The sequence below is a fragment of the Filicampus tigris genome, chromosome 15, assembly GCF_054856515.1.
Source record: "Filicampus tigris isolate MCC_2025a chromosome 15, RoL_Ftig_1.0, whole genome shotgun sequence".
Taxonomy (NCBI): Eukaryota; Metazoa; Chordata; class Actinopteri; order Syngnathiformes; family Syngnathidae; genus Filicampus; species Filicampus tigris.
The window spans coordinates 753,283-774,201 of NC_141231.1; the positions used below are offsets into that span (position 1 = coordinate 753,283).

A 20,919-nucleotide genomic window follows, 5' to 3' on the forward strand; every position below is an offset into this window, starting at 1 on the left:
GATTTGCCTGAATCAGACATGACAAATGGTCTCTCTTGCACTCCTTCACCTTTCTCTGGTAACAACGCCAGCAGTCCTTTAGGATTTGATAAGAGACCTGCAGCCTGTCTTTTTTTCCACCTGCGTTCAGCTCTGCGGCATTCTTGTTTAGCTGTGCGAGTGCTCTCATTAAACCATGGCTCCTGTCTAATTTTTTGCCGCCTAATTTTTAATGGAGCCACGGAGTCCAAAATATTAAGGCACTATGAATGGAACCAAGTGCTGAGCTCCTGTGTTTGAAGAGGGAACACAAAGCTGATCAAAGGCATCAGAGAACTGAGTGATGTGAATGCAAATTAATAGAAACTATGGATTTTATCAAATATGTATTATGTTCCATACATGCATTATTATTAAATTATGCCGTAATGACAATAAATTGTTGCGTGAAGAAATTTTTTTTTTTTACTTTTAACAGTAATGCATTACTTTATGGTAAAAGTAATCAACAGAGTAATTGAGTTACTTTTTGAACCAACACTGCTTATTCCTAAACCTAATAAAGATCCTTTATTAATAGAAAATTAGCCATTACACTTTTAACAATAGATCATAAGATCTTGGCCTTGGTTTACGCAAACAGACTGAAGAAAAACCTGAACTCCGTCATTGCTGAAACACAAACAGGATTTATGAAAAATCGCCACATGAGCTGTAATATAAGACTGATTTTGGATTTGCTAGATTACATGGATGATGTCAAATCTAAGGCTCTTATTTTGTTTTCTGACTTTTATAAAGCCTTTGACACCATCGAACATACATTTCTTTTCAAATCTCTTCGGGCTTTTGGTTTCGGGAATAACTTTGTTAATGCTGTCTGTATAATTACAAAGATACCAATAGCTCTGTGATGGTAAATCAGAAATTGTCTAATAGATTCTCTGTCAACATAGGGGTTGGACAGGACTTCCCAATTTCCCCCTTATTGTTTATTATCGTCACAGAGCTGTTATCTATTTATATTCGTAAAGATGGAAAACTGGAAGGGATCTCTATTTTTGGCAGGGAACTTAGGATAGTTCTTTTCAGATAGTAGGGGTGTAACGGTGTTTGTATTCGTCCCGAACCGTCTTGGTACGGGCTTCACGGTTCGACGCATGCAGTCATATGACAAATACATTTCAATTCAAGTCAACGCCTGAGACCAAGCGAGCGCCACATTTGTTGTTTTAAGAAGAAATAGATAAAAACAAATGTCGAAGAAAAATGGTGAATGCAGGAGAAAGCATGGAGCTTGAGGAGCTGTCTGCGCTATACAAATCAGCCATTTGTATAGTGTATAGTATAATCAGCCGGGAACATTTCCGGTACGGTTTCCGTACGGCGCCGATGGAGTTGCAAGGCTGCGAGCGGTGTATTGAACAAGAACTGTGTGCCAGCGTTGTTGGACCTCCATTCGGTATGTTGCAGGTAACACTTCAAACATGCAAACATCACCCCGATACCGGGGCTGGAAAAAAGAATCCCGCTCAACACCAACAACTTATCCGCGCTACTTTTAAGCAGCCTGGAGAAGTGAAAGCAGACAGAGCCAACGATATTTGTAATTACTGAAGCATATACATTGCAACATCTATGCGCCCATATGTTTTAGTCGAGGAGCCAGGCTTCAAACGTTTATTAATCATGCTGGGGCCCCATTACAGTGTTCCATCCCGGGCGCATATTAGCAAGACCACGCTCCCTGTCATATATATCGCACAAGAGCCGTGGTGGAGCATGAGCTGTCCTCTGCTGCGCCTTAACTCTTAGAACAAAGTTAAAAGTTACTAGTTGGCAAGTGCTACCTGACTTTATCTGCAACCTAATTCTATCCATACAAGAATCCAAGAAAGGGGGGTTTCCTGTGTTTATTCTTTTTAATCTTATTATAAACTAGAGAATGCAATTTCTGGGGGAATTGCGTTTGAAGGTGAAGGAAGCTGAAAAGAAAGTGCGGAATAGGTTGGAATGAAGTTGAATAAAGTGTAATAAAGTTGAATGATACTGAATGAAGTTGAGTACAGTGGAATGAAGTTGAATAAAGTGTAATAAAGTTGAATGATACTGAATAAAGTTGAATGATACTAAATAAAGTTGAATAAAGTGGGAGGAAGTTGAATGAACTCTATGAAAAATTGTGGAATGTTTTGAATGAGGGGGAATCGATCCAACACTGCCTGCACACAACTCGTGTACCAGCGTGTGTAACACAAGACCATCAATGACCTAACTGGAAGGCTGTAAAACTGAAATGTTGAATGTGGAAGTGGGAATGAATGGTGAATGTGATGTTTTTTTTCAAGGTTTAAGAATTTGAATTTTTGGGAAGTATGAATTGCAGGCGAGTTGAAAAGCTGAACCAATGTGAGTTGAATGAAATGGAATGAAGTGGAATGTAGTTGAATGAAGTTGAATGATCTCGAATGATGTACAATGGCCTGGACTGAGGATATAACAAACAGAAGGGGAGCAAGAAAAGAAGAAGTAAGGAAACACTTAACTTCCGGGTCACTTTCAGGTCATTTGGGTAACTTCTGGGTCACTTTTGGTTAATTTCCGGGTCATTTGGGTCACTTCCTGTTCGTTTCTGGGTCATTTGGGTCACTTCCGGTCAATTTCTGGGTCATTTGGGTCACTTCTGGTCCATTTCCGGGTCATTTGGGTCACTTCCTGTTGATTTTGGATCCTCCCTCAAGATGGCCAGCGCATTGGGGAGACCTCGGGTTGAGTATCCCCAGCCTAGCTAATGTCCCTGTCCAAGATGGCTGCCCTGCCCAAGATGGCCACCGCAATGGGGAGACCTCAGGTTGAGTACCCCCAGTCAAGCTAATGACCCTGTCCAAGATGGCCGCCGCAACGGTGAGACCTCGCAGTGAGTATCCCCAGTCTAGCTAATGTCCCTGTCCAAGATGACTGCCGCACCGGGGAGACCTCGGGGCGAGTATCCCCAGTCTAGCTAATGTCCCTGCCCAAGATGGCCGTCGCAATGTTGAGACCTCGGGGCAAGTATCCCCAGTCCAGCTAATGTCCCTGCCCAAGATGGCCGCCTCAATGGGGAGACCTCGGGGCGAGTATCCCTAGTCAAGCTAATATCCCTGACCAAGATGGCCGCCGCATTGGGGAGACCTCAGGGCGAGTATCCCCAGTGTAGCTAATGTCCCTTTCTAAGATGGCCGCCGCTATGGCGAGACCTCGGGGCGAATATCCCCAGTCCAGCTAATGTCCCTGCCCAAGATGTCCGCTGCACTGGGGAGACCTCGGGGGCGAGTATCCCCTGTCTAGCTAATGTCCCTGTCCAAGATGGCCACCGCACCGGGGAGAGCTTGGGGTGAGTATCCCCAGTCTAGCTAATGTCCCTGTCCAAGATGGCCGCCGCTCCGTGGGAACCTCGGGGTGAGTATCCCCAGTCTAGCTAATGTCCCTACCCGAGATGGCCGCCCGCCGCACTGGGGAGACCTCGGGGCGAGTATCCCCTGTCTAGCTAATGTCCCTGCCCAAGATGGCTGTCGCAATGTTGAGACCTCGGGGCAAGTATCCCCAGTCTAGATAATGTCCCTGCCCAAGATGTCCACCACACTGGGGAGACCTCAGGGCGAGTATCCCCAGTCTAGCTAATGTCCCTGCCCAAGATGTCCGCCACACTAGGGAGAACTCGGGGCGAGTATCCCCAGTCAAGCTAATGTCACTGCCCAAGATGGCCGCCGCATTGGGGAGACCTCAGGGCGAGTATCCCCAGTGTAACTAATGTCCCTTTACAAGATGTGCGCCGCACTGGGGAGACCTCGGGGGCGAGTATCCCCAGTCTAGCTAATGTCCCTGTCCAAGATGGCCGCAGCACCGGGGAGACCTTGGGGTGAGTATCACCAGTCTAGCTAAATTCCCTGTCCAAGATGGCTGCCCGCCACAGTGGGGAGACCTCGGGGCGAGTATCCCCAGTCTAGCTAATGTCCCTGCCCAAGATGGCCGCCTCAATGGTGAGACCTCGGGGCGAGTATCCCCAGTCAAGTTAATGGCCCTGCCCAAGATGGCCGCCGCACTGGGAAGACCTTAGGGCAAGTATCCCCAGTGTAGCTAATGTCCCTGCCCAAGATGGCCGCCGCAATACGGAGACCTCGAGGCGAGTATCCCCAGTCTAGCTAATGTCCCTGCCCAAGATGTCCGCCACACTGGGGAAACCTCGGGGCGAGTATCCCCAGTCTAGCTAATGTCCCTGCCCAAGATGGCCGCCGCACTGGGGAGACCCCGGGGCGAGTATCCCCAGTGTAGCTAATGTCCCTTTCCAAGATGGCGGCCGCACTGGGGACACCTCGGGGTGAGTATCCTCAGTCTAGCTTATGTCCCTGTCCAAGATGGCTGCCACACTGGGGAGACCTCGGGATGAGCATCTCCATTCTAGCTAATTCCCTTCCCAAGATGGCCGCCGCACTGGGGAGACCTCTGGGTAAGTATCCCCAGTCTAGCTAATGTCCCTGCCCAAGATGGCTGCCGCACTTAGGAGACCAAGGGGCAATAACACCGGTCCACTGGAAATGAATGGTAAATTTGTGTGTTTTTTGTAAGGGTGAATAAGTTGTATGTGTGGGAATTAGGAATTTCGGGGGTGTTGAAAAGCTGAATGTGAGCTGAATGAGTTGAATCACTTGAATTTATGGAAATTGGAATGGTGTAAATAAGAAAAGTTAAATGTGCCAATGGAAATGAATGGTGAATAGTTAATTTTTGTGTTTTTTTTAAGGATGAATGAGTTGAAAATGTGGGAAGTAGGAATTTTGGGGCTGTTGAAAAGTTGAATGTGAGCTGAATGAGTTGAATGACTTGAATTTATGGAAATTGGAATGGTGTAAATAAGAAAAGTTAAATGTGCCAATGGAAATGAATGGTGAATCGTTAATTTTTGTGTTTTTTTTAAAGGTGAATGAGTTGAATGTGTAAGAAATAGGAATTTGGGGTGTACTGAAAAGCTTGACCAATATGAGTTGAATGAGATGAATGTTGTCAATTTCAAATTGGAATGACGTAAATGTGAATATTTGAATATGGTAATGGGAATGAATGGTGGAATTTTGTGTTTTTATGTACGGGTGAATAAGTTGAATTTTTGAGAAGTAGGAATTGTGGGTGTGTTGAAAATCTTTACCAATCTGAGTTGAATCTTGTGAATTTGAAATTGGAATGGTGGAAATGTGAAATGTTGAAAGTGCCATTGGAAATGAATGTTTTTTGGGGGATGAAAAATGGGAAATATTGTGGAAACAGTAAATTTGGGGAACGAAAAAAAAATACTACCCCGGAAGGCATGAATTTTCGGAATGTTTTGAAACTTGAATGAAGTGAATCGTGTGAAAAATGTGGAAGGAGATGCATACCAAAAAGGTGGGGCGAATAAAAAGGAATAATAGCTAGAGAATGCAATTTCTGGAGAAATTGCGTATGAAGGCGAAGGAAGCTGAAAAGAAACTGCGGAATAGGTTGGAATGAAGTTGAATAAAGTGTAATAAAGTTGAATGATACTGAATGAAGTTGAGTACAGTGGAATGAAGTTGAAAAAAGTGTAATAAAGTTGAATGATACTGAATAAAGTTGAATGATACTGAATGAAGTTGAATAAAGTGGAATGAAGCTGAATAAATTTGAATGAAGTTGATTAAGGTTAAATGAAGTTAAATAAAGTGAAATAAAGTCAAATGATGCTGAATAAAGTTGAATGATACTGAATAAAGTGGAATGAAGTTGAATGAACTCTATGAACATATTGGAATGAGAAGGAAAAGAACCACCGCTGCCCACTCACAACTCGGCGTGTGTACCAATACACCATCAGGGACTTAACTGGAAGATGTAGGACTGAAATGATGAATTTCCAAATGGGACTGAATGGCGAATTTAATGGGTTTTAAGGTTGAATAATTTGAATTATTGGGACGTATGAATTGCAGGTGTGTTGAAAAGTTAACCAATGTGAGTTGAATGAAGTAGAATGAAGTTGAATGACCTCTATGAAATATTGTGGAATGAGCGGGAATTGAACCAACGCAGCAAATGGGGAAGTGTTGAATGTGCCCATTGGAAATTAATGGAGTTTTGGGGGGTGAAAAGAGTTGAATTTTGGGGGAACTATAAATGTTAGAGGCAAAAAATATGCAAGTTTTGATGGCACGAATATTTGGAATAATTGGACATTTGAACGGGGTGAATCGGATGAAGTATGTGGAAGTAGTTATAATAGTTTGAATGTGCCATTGGTAATGAATGGGGTTTTTGGGGTGAAAAAAGGTTTAATTTTGGGGGAACCGTAAATGCTTGGGGTGGAAACAAAAAGGAGCAGCCATGGCATGAATTTTTGGAATAGTTTAAAGTTTGAAAATTTTGGAGTGGCAAAAAAGGAGCAATATCATAGTAATACTAGAAAATGCAATTTCTGGAGAAATTGCGTGTGAAGACGTAGAAAGCTGAATGGAAACCGTGGAATGCGTTGGAATGAAGTTGAATGAAGTAGAGTGAAGTTGAATGACATTGAACAAAAATCAGAAGGGAAACAAGAAAATAGGAAGTAAGGAAACAATGAAAGAAGGACGTCAGGGAAAAAAAGAAGGAAAACGAAGAATGATGGAATCAAAGGAAGGGAGGAAGCAAGGAACAAGATAGCAAGGAAAACAAGCAAGAAAGAAAACAAAGAATACGAAATAGTAATAAGGATAGGATGTGGTGAAGAAATGAGGAAGAAAGGAGACTAGTCAGCAAGGAAGGATGGAAACAAGGAATCTCGGGGAGGAAGGAACCTGGGGATGAAAAATCGGGGTGTCCCAATACTTTTGAACAACATGGCCGCTTCATTAGGGACACCTGGGCATGAAAATTCTGGGTGTCCCAATACTTTTGAACAAAATGGCCGCTTCATTAGGGATAGCTGGGGATGAAAATTCTGGGTGTCCCAATACTTTTGAACAACATACTTGCTTCATTAGGGACACCTGGAGATGAAAATCTTTGGTGTCCCAATACTTTTGAACAACATGGCCGCTTCATGAGGGACACCTGGGGATGAAAATTCTGGGTGTCCCAATACTTTTGAACAACATGGTCGCTTCATTAGGGACACTTGGGCATGAAAATTCTGAGTGTTCCAATACTTTTGAACAACATGGCCGCTTCATTAGAGACACCTGGGGATGAAAATTCTGGGTGTCCCAATACATTTGAACAACATGGAAAATGCAGGTGTGTTGGAAAGCTTAACCAGTGTGATTTGAATGAGCTAAATCTTGTGAATTTGAAATCTGAATGGTTTAAATGTGAAGTGTTGAATGTGCCATTGGTAATGAATGGTGAATTTTTGAATAGTTTTATTAAGGTTGAATAATTTGAATTTTTGGGAAGTAGGAATTGTGGGTGATGTGAAATGTGAGTTGAATGAGCTGAATGAAGTTGAATGACTTCTATGAAATATTGTGGACTGAAGGGGAATCAAACCAACGCAGCAAATTGGGAAGTGTTGAATGTGCCATTGGAAATGAATGGCGTTTTTGGGTGTGAAATCAGTTGAATTTTGGGGGAACCGTAAATGTTAGAGGCACAAAAAATACAAGTTTTGGTGGCATCAATTTTTGGAATAATTTGAAATTCAAACGGGGTGAATTGGATGAGGTGGTCAACTGGTTAGCACGTCCGCCTCACAGTTCAGAGGTCGTGGGTTCGATCTCGGCTCCGGCCTCCCTGTGTGGAGTTTGCATGTTCTCCCCGTGCCTGCGTGGGTTTTCTCCGGGTACTCCGGTTTCCTCCCACATTCCAAAAACATGCATGGTAAGTTGATTGGATACTCTAAATTGCCCCTAGGTGTGATTGTGAGTGCGGATGTTTGTCTCTGTGTGCCCTGCGATTGGCTGGCAACCAATTCAGGGTGTCCCCCGCCTACTGCCCAAAGACAGCTGGGTTAGGCTCCAGCACGGCCCGCGACCCTTGTGAGGATAAGCGATACAGATAATGGATGGATGAATTGGATGAAGTATGTGGAAGGAGTTACAGTTTGAATTTGCCATTGGAAATGAATGGGGTTTTTGGGGGTGAAAAAAGTTGAATTTTGGGGGAACCATAAAAGTTAGGGGGGGGAGAAGAGCCTCAATATCATGAATTTTTGGAATAGTTTAAAGTTTGAACGGGGTGAATCGGATTAAGTATGTGGAAGTTATGGCGCGCCAAAAAAGTGGGAGGAAATAAGATTAATAATAATAATAAAGTACTAGAATAACCAATGTGTGAAGGCTTCGCACGCCAACCTCGCCTTCACACAACTAGAGAATGCAATTTCTGGAGAAATTCCGTGTGAAGATCGAAGGAAGCTGAAAAGAAACTGCAATGCATTGGAATTAAGTTGAATGAAGTTGAATAAAGTTGAATGAGACTGAATAAAGTTGAATAAATTGGACCGAAGAAAAATTTGAAACAAGGATTGAATGGCCGGGGATTGAATCCACAACCTCTTGGATGGGAAACCACCACTCTACCACTGAGCTATGCAGCCTCTGATATTGGAATGTGAGTTAACTGAGCTAAAGGCTGCCCCAGTCTAGCTAATGTCCCTGCCCAAGATGGCCGCCTCAATGGGAAGACCTCGGGGCGAGTATCCCTAGTCTAGCTCATGTCACTGTCCAAGATGGCGGCGGCACTGGGGAGACCAAGGGGCAATAACACCAGTCCACTGGAAATGAATGGTGAAATTGTGTGGCTTTTTTAAGGGTGAATGAGTTGAATGTGTGGGAAGTCGGAATTTTGGGGGTGTTGAAAAGCTGAATGTGAGCTAAATGAGTTGTAATGACTTGAATTTGTGGAAATTGGGAAGGTGTAAATGTGAAAACTTTATTGTTCTAATGGACATGAATGTTTAATAGTGGAGTTTTTGTGGGTTTTTTAGGGTGAAAGTTGGATGTGTGGAAATTAGGAATTTCGGGGGTGTTGAAAAGCTGAATGTGAGCTGAATGAGTTGAATGACTTGAATTTGTGGAAATTGGAATGGTGTAAATGCGAAAAGCTAAACCTGCCAATGGAAATCAATGGTGAATAGTTGGATTTTTGAGTTTTTTTTAAGTGTGAATGAGTTGAATGTGCGGCACGGTGGTCGACTGGTTAGCACGTCCACCTCATAGTTCAAAGGTCGTGGGTTCGATCCGGCTCCGGCCTCCCTGTGTGGAGCTTGCATGTTCTCCCCGTGCCTGCGTGGGTTTTCTCCGGGTACTCTGGTTTCCTCCCACATTCCAAAAACATGCATGGTAAGTTGATTGGACTCTCTAAATTGCCCCTAGGTATGATTGTGAGTGCGGATGTTTGTCTTTGTGTGCCCTGCGATTGGCTGGCAACCAATTCAGGGTGTCCCCCACCTACTGCCCGAAGACAGCTGGGATAGGCTCCAGCATGCCCCGCGACCCTTGTGAGGATAAGCGGTATCGATAATGGATGGTGGATGAGTTGAATGTGTGGGAAGTACGAATTTTCGGGGTGTTGAAAAGCTGAATGTGCATTGAATGAGTTGAATGACTTGTTTTTGTGGAAATTGGGAAGGTGTAAATGTGAAAAGTCGATTGTTCCAATGGAAATGAATGGTTAATAGTGGAATTTTTGTGTTTTTTTTTAGGGTGAATGAGTTGGATGTGTGGGAATTAGGAATTTTGGGGGTGTTGAAAAGCTGAATATGAGCTGAATGAGTTGAATTACTTGAATTTGTGGAATTTGGAATGCTGTAAATGTGAAAAGTTAAATGTGCCTTTGGAAATGAATGGGGAATAGTTGAATTTCTGTGGGTTTTTTAAGGGTGAATGACTTGAATGTGTGTTAAGTAGGAATTTGGGGGGTGTTGAAAAGATGAATGTGAGCTGAATGAGTTGAATGACTTGAATTTGTGGAAATTGGAATGGTATAAATGTAAAAAATTGTATGTGCCAATGGAAATGAACTGTGAATAGTTGAATTTTCTGTGGCTTTTTTAAGGGTGAATGAGTTGAATGTGTGGGAAATAGGAATTTGTGGTGTGTTGAAAAGCTTGACCAATATGAGTCGAATGTGATGAATGTCCCACGACCCTTGTGAGGAGAAGCGGTATAGATAATGGATGGATGGATCTGATGAATGTTGTGAATTTCAAATTGGAATGATGTAAATGTTAATTGTTGAATATGGCAATGGGAATGTATGGTTGAATTTTGTGGTTTTTTTATGGGTGAATAAGTTGAATTTTGGGGAAGTAGGAATTGTTGGTGTGTTGAATAGCTTTTCCAATGTGAGTTGAATGAGTTGAATCTTGTGAATTTGAAATTGGAGTGGTGGAAATGGGAAATGTTGAAAGTGCCATTGGAAATGAATGGGTTTTTTGGGGGTCAAAAATGGGAAATATTGGGGAAACAGTAAATTTAGGGAACGTAAAAAAATACTACCCTGGAAGGCATGAATTTTCTGAATGTTTTGAAACTTGAATGCAGTGAATCAGGTGAAAAATGTAGAAGGAGTCGCACGCCAAAAAAGTGGAGTGGAATAATAATAAAAAACTGTAGGAATAACATATGTGTGAAGGCCTTCGCCTTCACACAATAGGATATTGACATTTTTGAATGCCTTTTTCCTATAAAGCCTTAGTTACAAATATCCAGAGACAGTTTTCCTGTTTTACTGTGCTTCATTTTTTACATTTGTCTTTCTTTTTTGCTTGGAATATTTCATTTAACAGTGATATCCCAATGTATCTATTAATCGGATTTCCTGATACCATATAATATTTCATTATTGATGGCTGAATTTTTTTTTTAACTGAATATATGATATTGTTCGTTAATTGATTCAATAAAGTTAAAAAAAAAAAGAGCGTGTGCAAAATTGCTAATATAACCGTCTACTTATTTTATGTCTAGATACGTATTAATTGTAATACACATTTTTTGTTCATAGTTGCTGGCTCTCTGGACAAAACGCAGTTCTAGCCAGACTTCTGTGAAAAGTCTACTGTACACCTACACACTTCATATTGAGTCTTTACCGACTCTGCGTTTAGCATGCTTCGCAACTTTTCGTTCGCCTCCTCGGTGAAAGCAATACCTTTTAGTAGGGTAGTTTATTTGTCACCATGGAGGAAAGGATCAGCATCTTGTAGCTCCTTGCTGCTGCTGTGCACGGACTTACATAAGATATAAATAAAGTCCACGCTGCTGCAGCGCAAACAAGGTAGCTTATTCGCTAGCGCTTGTAGCAGCCGCGAAAGACATGACTTTCAGGAGTATGGGTGACACCGTAACGTGGACGCAATGCTTATTTTTCTTTTTATACCAGCGCCACTTCGGGGCTGATTATTGTGACCGGTCCACAGTAGCATGCGGCTGATTGATAAGCGTGGGGGATAACAGTCATTTGGAAAAAACGCAGGTTTGACGATCTTGAAATCGCATTGTCTGAGACGCGATTTTGGTCCCAAAACAAAAAATCGTTCAGCGCTAGTGTAATGGCTCAATACAATTTGTTGGTTTCATCTATTATGTTTAATTGCCAAAATAAGACATCTTTTAGTTAATATTCAAATTTTTCGGGTAGAACCCTGTACATCATCTCAAAGATAGGGGATGTTATGATTAGTGTTACCACTGGGAGTTCCTGCTGTCTAGTCGTATAGCACTTTTTGAATGATGCAACCATAGAACAAGAACTACAGTGTCAACATGTTAACGCAGACGGCATGGCACTAGCTGCAAAATAACTGTTCGGCTGATGCAACCGCAAGCCTCCTCCATAATTATAAACACGAACACAACACGCAAAGAATGTTGCAGTGAGCACAGGAACCACCGGAAATGTTGTCGCTAGCAGTCCCAGTACGAGTTTGAAGCAAAACCAAACTCAATCAAATGACTGGCTTCAGCACCACAAATGGTACCGGTATATATTCACAACAGACAAATTCACAAAATCATTCGCAGAGTGGATTGCTCTGGACTGTAGACCACTACAAGTGGTAGTAGAAGATAAATGATGAGAAACATGTGATCCAGCTTTTTCACTGCCCCACAGAAACCATTTCAAGGCATTACTGTTCTGACAACAACAACAACAAAAAACTGTCCTAAAATGTCAGTTTTACTTTTGGTCTGTTCACCTCTGAGCAGGCACTCTATTCTCTATTTCTTTTTCCATTTGTTTTTTTACTGTTTTGTTTTGACATGCAATTAAATGGATCTCCCAAAGTTCAAATTATTTGATTCAGTCTATTTATTTATTTTAAATTGATTTTTAGTACAAATAATGTTGTATGATTAAAGTCTGTATCCTACGGATGGGGGAACATTTGCGAATATTTGCAAATATTTACAAAGGTAACGAATGTTGTGTTCTCCCAAGGGTTCATTCAAGGTCACAAACGTTAACCAAACGCTGGCCAACTGTTCGCCAGACAGTTTTAATGGTTTTTCTTGCAACAAGAAAAGTACTGGTGAACGAACCCTGATGAGGACTCAACATTTGCGACCTTTGCAAACCTATCTAACCCTTGAAACCGCTATCCAACTGAGTGGCGAACATTTACGACTATTAGCTAGGGCAGCGATTAGCAAATGCGTGTTCACATCAGGGTTCGTTCAAGGTTGCAAATGCTTGCCAAACATTTACCAGATGTACGCCAACAATTTTAGTCGTTTTTCTTCTTGCAAGGAAATTCTGAACATATTCAAAATTCCCATCCGACAAGAAAAGTACTACCGAACGTCTGGTGAACGTTTGCGACCTTGAACGAAACCTGATGGGAACGCAACATTCACTACCCTCGCAAACACTCACACATGTTCGCTGTTCAGTGGGATAGGGGCTTAACCTTGGTGTTACAATATTATCAAGTAGGAGCCAACATGTAAACAGAGGATCAAGAACCAAAGACCTTGCAGATGATGAAAGATGGGTAAACCATGTATATACAATTGGCTATAAATCAGTCAGACACGTACCTTGGTCTCACCACAGTAACCTGCAATTCAAGTCATATTATCTATTCTGTCCTGACAGCAGCTCTTCGTCAGACAAAGCAGGTTAGTTGGCCTCCTTGACCTCTGTGCAGACTCTTCTTGTAATCCCTCTTGCCTTTTGCCACAATCCCCATGCTGCTCTAATCCTCTCATGATAGAATGGCTGGCACGTAAACTTTAAATTTAAGGTTGCCGATTCATACGTCTCCCTCATATAGTCTACTTTTATTCTATTATTATTATGAATTTCTTCATTCAATGTAGGATTAAATCAGTGCAACACTCTTTTACTTATTGAATACACTCTTTTACTTACTGAGTAAATTAGAAAGATTATTGTATAGATGTGTGTTTTTTCACAAAGTTTTATTGGAAGCTAAATTTGCTGCAGGAATGTGTGAGGCTCTTATAAAATGAACATTTATATGACAATATATTAGAAAATACATCACAATATATGAGAAAGTTGGTCATACATTATATAGTATAGAAAATAAATAGCAACATGGGGATGGGGAGCCTCTTGCTATATATTGATTAATATATTATAAAATAGATTGCTGTCCAAATATTCCATGACATTATTGCATGCTGAAACAATGTAATTTTATGAGTTAGGTCTCACACACTTGACACCCGTTGATAATACACTTTCATCTTACCTGAATACATTTTTTCAAGTGAGGTTTGCGATTCAGAGAATGAATGAATGGAGAAACATTTGATGGCGAGTTTTTGAAAGCCATTAGCTGGTGACACTTTGATTTTCAAAGTTTGCAATGCATTTGAAATGAATTGTTTTAGAATAACTCCTCCAAGTATGACCAGGGATACAGTATGTGATGTTTGGCGGGTTTTTCTGGCTACCAACCTCCTCACTGCTGGTACTCGGTTGTGACATGGACATCTTGAATGGAGCAAGTTGTCATTGATTTGTGTCACGTGCAGGTGCAATGTATCGCATGGAAAAGCATGTTTATACTTTTCATCCAACCACAATCAAAATGACTTGATCCATATTGGCGCGATTTATCCAAATTTGTGTTTTGAACAATTATAAAATGGAATGAACACAATCCCAAATTAAATTCTAACTTGTGTGTGTGTTAACCCTGGTTCACACGGCAGGACAATCGGCCCGATTTTATCACCGAATCTACCCTCCCAACAATCATTAGTCAGGGTGGACTCTAGAATGGCTCCAAAGATAATCTTAGAAGATAATCCTGCCGTGTGTGGTGTGCTCAGCCTGATCTTGGCCGACCTCAAATCGGGGATATTCAACATCATGGATTTTTGTGGCCCGACTTCGCACCGTGTGTTGTGTCCCCCGAGGACAAACGAGCACGCAGCTATTTGACAGTGACAAACAGCCAATCAGAAAGCGAGGTGATGGGACGGCGAAGAAGCACGGTCGGAATCCAAAATGAAAACAGTCAACGGAGCCCAACGTCTTTTCTTTTTGTGTCACTTTTTTCCACTAAAAATTATTCGTTAATTAGCGCCACCGGCAATACACGACCTGAGACCCCTGCTGCCTTTTCATCCGTCATGTTTGTTCATTCCGAAGTCTCGTTTAATCTTGAGGGGTTTTGCAAGATTTTCCGTCTGTGAATATCTGTGAATTTGTGTGGTTTGTGTGTAGGGTTGCCAACTCCCTGAAAAAAAGAGCGACCTCATTGGCAGAGAGGCCGACCTGACTGCCTTCAACCTTCCTTGCGTGACTAGTATTTTTTGTTTGTTTATTTATTTATTTTTGTGGGTGAATCCATATTTAACTATTTAAACCCGAGTTGGCAGGATGTCCGCCTCATTCGGTCGTGGGTTCGAATTCCTGTGTGGAGTTTGCATGTTCTCCTTGTGCCTGCATGAGTTTTCTCCAGGTACTTCGTTTTCCTTCTACATTCCAAAAACATGAATGGTAGGTTGATTGAATCCTCTAAATTGTGCCTAAGTATGATTGGCAGCGCGAATGGTTTATTTGTTCGTGTGTGCCCTGCGATTGGCTGGCAACCAGTTCAGGGTGGACCCCGCTTGCTGCCCATAGACAGCTGGGATGGGCATGGACACATGAAAAAGTTATTATCCAGAAATGTAATAATACAAACTAACAAAATGTACTTATCAAAATAAATCTCTCTCAAACTTCTAGAAACTTTTCCTGCTCAACTCAAAACTATATACATTAATATAAAAAAATGAATAATAAGCAGAACATTCATAACGTATGAACAGCTCAATGCCACATTATGTGGAGCCTATTTTCTCCATTTATATTTCTTCTGAGATCTGGCTGCAGCGAGGAGCGGTTTGTCTTTGACTATTGCAGGATAAAATTCTGAGCAAGACATGTCAAGCTCACAATGTCATGTCATGTCATCTTCCAAACCGCTTATCCTATACAGGAGTTGCTGGAGCCTATCCCAGCCGTCAACGGGCGAAGGCAGACTACACCCCGAACTGGTCGCCAGCCAGTCGCAGGGCACACACAGACACGTCACTGAGCGGGAATCGACCCCACGCTGCCCGCACACAACTCGGGCGTGTGTACCACTACACTATCAGTGGACCTAGCTCACAATGAGCTCACCTTTAATCAGTTCAGCAGAACATTTGTTTCGCACATTTATCCATTTATTCTTCATAAAAGAGAAAAATAATGTAAACAAGTTTTTACTATATATATTTGTAGTTAAAGTAGTATATCAACTGCCTGTACAGTAAAAAATATGCGTATCTGTTTACACTTGTAATTAAAGTAAGGCTGTGTGTGAATTCCTTCATTATTCATCAATGTATTACATATCTATTTAACATACTTGTCAATCTTATTTATGTACTTATTTATTCCACCCAAAAATGATATGTTTGTCCATACAATGCTGACATCCATTGTACATTCCCATTTTAGAGGTTGAAAACAAACATTCTTTACACACCATATCTAGCTCTGGCATTACTTGATGGACAACACATTTGTCTTGGGTCAAATTCTCACACTTTTTCGACCTATGTGTTGTTTTCTGCTTTCCAGTCCTCTCTGTATTTTTGCTATCAAGAGCTTGTGCCGCCATAGCAGAATAGGAGGGCGGCTGTAGAGCTTGCGACAGTACCTCGACCAATAAGATATGCAGATTCTGTATCGTCATATTCATGTATGAATCTGCTGTCAGCTCATTGGTCACAGAGCAGGGGATGCCCTACGACCTTTACCGTAAGTTGTCATATACAGGGAACTGTTATGTTGTTCATTAATTCCATTGACATTTTACGGACTATTTTTGATTCTCACGATATTACAGGCCAAATTGCGTCCCTTTACAACTCAATACGGTTGCATACTTACATTTGTAAATACGGGATGATTCAGTTTTTCAAGAGAGGGTTGGAAACCCTATTCGTGTGTGATGTGTTGATCTTGCCGTGTGGCTGCGCACCACACACAGTACGTTCAAAACTGTAACACGTGTATTTTTTTCTAGAGTTTGGCCGTCAGCTGACAATTTTAAAATCCTTTCGTGTGAACTGGGTTTAAGGAGTAGAAGCTACAGATATTTGCCTAACAATGTAAGGATTTCAAAGTAGGCTAAAAAATAAACTACTCCAGTAAATTTTAGATATCTAAAATTTCTACTTAAGTACGGAAACAAATTATTCTTACTTCATTACTTGACAATTCTGCCACAAATGAATTTCACTTATAGATTCTGGTGCTTCCTGTCAATATGTAACTGGTGAATTCACTTTATAACGTTTAAAGTATTTATGAATGATCATTTAACTCAAGAAACGCTACAATAGCAAGAAAAGCTAGCTAGATATCTGAGGAAGCAAAAGAAAATACAAAACACTTGGGTCACCAATTGTAAAATATTTATTAAATTGAACGGGGCACCAGAAGAGGCCAAAGTTTTGGTAATTACAAGTATGCAGGAGCTGGAGAAATATGAATAAGAATCAACTTCATAGCTTACAAGATACAGGACAAATACATACAAACGCCTTTTCATTTGGAAACAGCTGTACCTATTATAGGTGACATTGGTGACACTAAACACGACACGGGCTTGGGGACATGGCAGGGAATTCTGAACTGTGAACTGATGGAGCTGAAGCAAGATGCAGAGGCCACGTTGAAGAGAGTTGGTTATATGCAGTGTGTAATAACTCACTGTCAGAACTATTTGAGTAATTTGATTTACAGATTTAAAAAACAAAACCATTTTTTTCTTTTTTCTTCCAAATATATGAACAATAATGAACAAAATTTGACCTCGAAAGAGGAAAGTAGTGATATATCAGATAATGAAACTCTTGAGTTTGATCATGGGACAAATGTACGCTTTTTTTAAGTCAACTGAATATAAATTATATGATTTTGAGACTAATGTTGACCCAGACATATATTTTTATCAGAATTACAAATGTAAATCTCACTATTATACTACAAATAAGTTTGATAAATTAAATATAAATGGGTTTTCACTTATACATTTCAAAAGCAGGAGCCTCTATACAAACTTTCATAAAATTAAGGACTTCTTACAATCATTAGAACATAAGTTTCATGTTGTTGCCATTAGTAAGACCTGGTTATCAAATGACAAGGGCTGGAATTTTGATTTAAAAGGATATAATCTGGCAATCTATGGCAAATAGGAACAATAAAAGAGGCGGTGGTGTGGCATTTCATGTTAAGAACGATTTTCACTGCAAAGTTATCGACATAACAGTTATTGATGATATTATGGAGAGTTTGACAATTGAAATTTGTTCTTGTAAATATAAGGGTATTTTTCTGAATTGTATATATAGGACACCTAGTTGTTGTATTGATGCATTTGTTAATATTGTTTCTAATATTTTGAGAAGGGTAAGCAATAGGAAGTTATTATTTTTTGTGGTGACTTCAATATTGATTTGATGAAATGGAATGAGCATACTCCGACCGCCGACTTTCTCAACAATATGTTTAGTTTGGGTCTCCGGCCACTGATTTACTGATTAGTGATGTAAGTGATCATCTTCCTGTGTTTGTCATCATACAAAAAATACATGAAAAATGCCTCACGGATAAAAATGAAGAGCAGTGCAAACTAGTGAGATTAAGAACTGCTGAGCGAATAGATGTGTTAAAGAATGATCTTCTAAACTACGATTGGGGAAAAGTGTATGTGGATGATCCAAATCAAGCTTATGATTTTTTTGGCTATATTTTGGTATTTGTATAACAAGCACTGCCCAATAAGAAGGCTCAGGGTGAAGAGGGTACCCACAACAAAACCATGGGTGACAAGGTCTAAAAGAGCATGTAAAAAGAAAAATCAACTTAATAAGAAATTTGTACAAGTGAGAACTGATGATAGAGAAGAAAAGTACAAGCTATACAAGAACAAATTGATAAATATCATAAGGGTGCAAAAAATGAACTATTACAGTAAATCCCTGGAGGAGTGTAAATTTGATATACAAAAGACTTGGAAAGTAATAAATCACATTATTCAGAACAGACGTCAATCAATGGATTATCCGACTTCGTTTGTAAAGAGTGGTGATAAAAAAATAACTAACTTAGATGATACTGCCAATGAATTTAATAATTATTTTGTGGATGTTGGCAATACACTGGCTCAGAGAATTATAGGTTCCGATGATAAAAATGGTGAGTATAATAACTTGATAAATACTAATTTAACGTCTATGTTTCTTAGTGGTGTAGATGAGACAGATATATTAGAAATTGTAAGGAAAATGGGAAATAAAAGATCAAATGATATGAATAATGTTGACATGGAAATTGTTAAGAAGCTCATTGGAAGCATTGTCAGACCTCTGACCGACATATGTGATTTGTCATTTCAAAAGGGAGTCTTTCCTGATAAAATGAAATTGGCAATAATAACTCCAATCTTTAAAAATGGTGACAAACATTGTACACAAAATTATAGACCAGTATCCCTACTTCCCCAATTTTCCCAAATATTAGAAAAGTTATTTGTGAAACAATTAAATGTGTTTATTAATAAAAATACAATTTTGAGTGAGAACCAGTATGGGTTTAAGGAAAATAGGACCACATTTGCAGTTATGCCAATGGTAGAGGACATTGCAAAAGCTAACGAAGATAACGAATATTCTATTAGTTTGTATCTCGATCTACATAAAGCATTTGACACAATAGATCACAATAGAAAACTGCTATTGAAATTGGAGAAGTATGGGATAAGGGGTGTTGCCTATTCATGGCTAGCAAGCCATTTTGAAAATATACACCAATGTGTAAAAATGAAAAATAACAGGTCAGAGTTTAGAAGGGTTACAAATGGGGTACCGCAAGGGTCAGTTATTGGTCCAAAACTATTTCTATTATATATAAATGAAATTAGTAGAGTGACAGATTTTTTCAAATATGTAATTTTTGCTGATGATACAAATGTGCTATGTTTGGGGAAACATCTAAAAGAGCTTTTGTGCAAAGTTGGAAGAGAGTTTGATAATATTAAGTCATGGTTTGATATAAATAAATTATCTCTGAATATCAAGAAAAACAAATTTATGTTTTGGGGAAATCAGAAAAAAAATAAAAGGGAATATTACGTTAAAAATTTGTAATGTTAATATTGAACGAGTTTTCGAAACAAAATTCCTTGGAGTTATGATAGATGATAAATTAACATGGAAACAACATATTAACTATATAAAAGGAAAAAAAATTCTAAAACAATAGCAATATAATATAAGTCAAGACATCTTCTAAATCATAAAGCCTTACACATAATTTATTATTCTTTGATATTTCCCTATTTGACTTATGGCGTAGAATTGTGGGGATCTACACACAAAACTACAATAAATGCAATTGTAGTTCTGCAAAAGAGAGCAATACGAATTATTAATAAGACTCACTATTATGCACATACAGACCCACTCTTTTTCAAATTAAACATTATGAAGTTAAAAGACAGCACTAGCTATCTGTGGTTATGGAAGCTCTGCCAATGGCCTATTAATTGAACAAAATTTTGATGCAGATTTAATTTAATTTTTTGTTTTAATTGCATTCATTATACTCATTAATATCCCTCTAGGGGAAATCCAACTCACACACTACTGTATATTCGTGTTGCACACCACACAGAGAACCACATCACACACATGCACGCAGGCAAGGTGAAAGGTTGTGGCAAAAAGTTCTGCCCATCTTGAGCTGGAGCAATGGCGGTGGTGTCGTCCTCACAGCCAACTCGACTGTAGTCAGCAAGCAGACTAGCAGCGCAAGCAACCATGAGCCCAAGTTGGTACTGATTACTCACTGTCACCCCTTGTTATGATTAGATATATTCAGTAATAATGCTAATAAATGCAAGCTAAACACAATACGTTTCGAGATAGGCTTAAAGATTACATTGTTCTTGCAATATATATGTTTCGAAGATATGATTCCACTCAAGAAATAAACAGAAAAATTACAACCAAGTGGCCTTTACTCACCCCATTTGAACATCAACGTGGTCAAAAAAAGAGTCTTTAGGTTCAAGTACACGTTTCCAAACTCCATTTTACATGATGTTAAGGACATTATAAAAACTGCTATACTGTAATACTGGCATTAAATGGACAGACTTCCTTGTTTGTTACTGTCACCCTGTGTGAATAGGCAGGCTGAGAACATAGTGCTTTTCTCTAGCTGTCAATGAGCACAGCCCAGGTCTTAAGATCCAGTCCCACAAACTCTGGAGTGTAATTAGTCATGACAGGTTAACTGGAAGACTGATGAGCTGGTTAAACCGTTCATACCAATGACCATTCTTTGCTTCCACAAGTGCAGTCTACTCTGTGCTCTCTCTCTCTGTCTGTGTATATATATATATATATATATATATATATATATATATATATATGTATATATATA

At 39.9% G+C, this 20,919-nt stretch overlaps 1 protein-coding gene across 2 annotated transcripts in view; it reads right to left on the reverse strand.

The window, feature by feature from the left end:
• The window catches only part of crb2a (crumbs cell polarity complex component 2a), a 102,257-nt gene extending 81,557 nt beyond the window's left edge, over positions 1-20,700 (reverse strand). For both annotated transcript variants that reach the window (XM_086054527.1, XM_086054526.1), the window contains exon 1: positions 20,499-20,700. In XM_086054527.1, coding sequence (XP_085910653.1) covers positions 20,499-20,586 — 88 coding nt within the window. In that variant the 5' untranslated portion in view covers positions 20,587-20,700. The remainder of the gene's footprint in view (positions 1-20,498) is intronic.
• Positions 20,701-20,919: the final 219 nt, after the last annotated feature.